At 45.0% G+C, this 2,935-nt stretch overlaps 1 protein-coding gene across 2 annotated transcripts in view; it reads left to right on the plus strand.

Moving 5' to 3' along the window:
- The window catches only part of LOC103364852 (transmembrane protein 100-like), a 15,985-nt gene extending 13,403 nt beyond the window's left edge, over window positions 1–2,582 (plus strand). For both annotated transcript variants that reach the window (XM_008292122.1, XM_008292123.1), the window contains exon 2: window positions 172–2,582. In XM_008292122.1, the coding sequence (XP_008290344.1) occupies window positions 203–664 (462 nt within the window). In that variant the 5' untranslated portion in view covers window positions 172–202 and the 3' untranslated portion in view covers window positions 665–2,582. The remainder of the gene's footprint in view (window positions 1–171) is intronic.
- Window positions 2,583–2,935: the final 353 nt, after the last annotated feature.

The following is a 2,935-nucleotide window of genomic DNA, read 5'->3' on the forward strand; positions in this document are numbered from 1 at the left end:
TTCAACAATAATTTTAAAGCGTCTGATTTTAATGAGACGCGATCGTCATTTTCTCCAAATCACCTGAACATCAGTGGTTTCAGTAAAATGCTAAATTCTGCTCAGAAGCTTTTCGTCCTTCCAGCAGTAAAACAAAACCAACACATGTTGACTTTACCTTTGTGTCTCCAGCTGCTCTCTGATTGGCTGATCCCACGTCATCATGGCTCACCTGTTCCTCGCCAGTAAGATGCCGGACGACCTCCACGGAAAAGGCGGCGGCCGGATCCCGAGAAGCGCCATGAAGGTTCCGATCTCCTCCGAGAAGCTGATCCGGGACAAACCCAGGAAGGACCTTGGCGTCGTCGTGACGACGCGAGTCCCGCACGTCAACGAGGTCCAGCTGACGGCGGCAACTGGCGGCGCCGAAATGTCCTGCTACCGCTGCACGGTGCCGTTCGGCGTGGTGGTCCTGATCGCCGGCGTGGTGGTGACGGCGGTCGCCTACACCTTCAACTCCCACGGATCCACCATCTCGGTCCTGGGCCTGGTCCTGCTGTCGGCCGGACTGGGCCTGCTGGGCTCCAGCGCCATCTGCTGGAGGGTCCGTCTGAGGAGGAAGAAGGACAAACGACGGGAGAGCCGGACGGCCCTGATGGCCAGCGAGGGGGACTGCATCGCCTGAGGACGCTGCTGGAGATTCCTCAGAGCCTGAACCTGAACATGAATTCTTCTGGTTTAAAAACTAGAAACCAGCGACTCTCTGCACAGGAGGAGGCAGAGAACAGTTGTGGAGACGTTAAACTTTTCACTGCAAGTGACGAAGGACACACAAAGTCCTGAGACGATCAGCACCGACGTTCCAACAGATCTTCTCCAGTTGGGTTTTGGACTGCTGGTCGGACACGTGAAGACGTTCAAAGGAGGAACTCTGGTTCTGTGATTTAAAAGCAGAACAGATGGATCCCTGACGGATCATTTACAGTCTGTTGTGGAGCTTCAGAGGAACGATTTGACTTAATTTCTCTGACGTTAATCATAAATCTGTTTTATTCTGAGCATCAGATCACAGCAGAGTTTGTGTTGTGATCCTCCAACAAGTTTAAACAATCCGCTGATGCATCAAACTGCATCCAGATATGATGAGATGTTTTAAATGTTTAATGTACAGAATCAGACTAAACGCTGCTAATGAGCTATAAACGACATTTTAAAGGTACTCCGTAGTTGATGAACAGTCGGTCGGTCTGTTTGTGACGGATTCAGTTCTCCTCAGGATGGAAATACTCGATTTCAACTCTGGTTTTCTGGCGAGCATAAAAACTTCTCCTCTGATGTCGGGTTCAAACTCAGAGCAGGTCATTAGAAACTCCTGATGGACACGTGTTGGTCCAAACATCAGGAAGAAGCAGCCAGAGGCACATCTCCATTTCAAATTAAATGTCCAACATCATCAAATGATGAAGAGAATCTGAACGTTTGTTGAAGCCACTGTGAGTTATTAACATTCTGACATGACTGGGATCTAAAAAGTCTCCTTAAGTTTGGTTCTTGGGATCAAGATTCATCATTTTGTTTTCAATCAAATTCATACAAATTAATCAGCAAATCAGACGAGACCAACGGGAACCATGACTGACTGAACAACCGACAGACTTTAACATCTTGTGTCCAACATCATCTCTTTTCATGTAAGTCTGCCCCCTGGTGTCCAACAAAAGGAAATGCATTTCAGTGTGTTCTGCAGACGCATTAGAGATCAGATCAAGTTCTGGTTGAACTGTATTCAAACTCAAGCGCATCTTGCAGCAATTTGCATCTTTTCTTGATGGTTTTGCGTCTCTGTTGGCACTGTGTCTCTTTATGGACATTTTTTTGTCTCTTTGTGGACATTTTTTGTCTCTTTATGGACCTTTTTTGTCTCTTTGTGGACGTTATTTTTGTCTTTTCATGGTGGTTTTCTGTGCTGTTCGTTCATTTGAGCATCTTTTTGTGGCCATTTTGAGTCTTTTAGGATTTTCTACATCAATGAAAACATCGCACTGGGAGCACACCAGCTATTTCACATGTAGTTATGTTAATTTTGTACGTTTTTGTATTGTTTTGCACCTCTTTGCAGATTTCTTTCTGTCTTTTAGTCCCGTTGTGTGGCTTTATAGCATTCATTTGTAATAATGGATTAATCCTGAAAGGCTGCTGATGCAGAACTTTACTCTTTATGAAAGTACCGTCAGAGAGTTTCGTTGGATGAGAGCTCAGAACACTTAAAATATGAATTTGCGACAAACTTGCAGCTTAAAATGAAGTTAAAATCATGTGTTTGCTGTAAGTGTTCCACTAAGTTCACTTAAACGTCCATTGACAATTCGCCACAAATCTAAAGTGAGAGCGTGTCGAGCAGCAGTCTGAACCCAACGTCAGGTGACTGAACACCTGAGCAGCTCACAAACAGGCCGACCTCTGATTTGCATGTTCCTCTGTATGTTTAGTGCACTAAGATCCACACGTCATGTATCCCACTGTATTATTTGCTCTGTCGGCTCCGACTTATTTATTCTGTGCCATATAACAAACTTATTAAAGTCAAGATCCCACAAATGCCACCTGAGCAGAGCGACTCCTTTTTAGTTCAGGCTCTCAGGATTGTGTTTTACAATGTCTTTAGAGAACGTTATGGGAACTAAAAAAAAACCCAAAAAGTTAAAGCTGAAAACATGACTAAAACTTTCTTAGAATGTTTTAGAACAAAGAATTCGGGCTGGGGTGGTCGACCGCTATCCGGCTAACCCTAAACCTGTAGCTGCCCGGAACATTAAACAGTAAAAGCCCCCCCGGTGGAACTACCTGGTACTACATCTAATGTACAACACATTTTTTGACATGCATGCCCGTCGTCTTCTGCCTAATGGATCTTTCCAAAGGCTTGTGTCATAAACTATGGTCTGCTTCTGGGATG

Source organism: Stegastes partitus, unplaced genomic scaffold (assembly GCF_000690725.1).
Source record: "Stegastes partitus isolate 25-593 unplaced genomic scaffold, Stegastes_partitus-1.0.2 Scaffold786, whole genome shotgun sequence".
Lineage (NCBI taxonomy): Eukaryota > Metazoa > Chordata > Actinopteri > Pomacentridae > Stegastes > Stegastes partitus.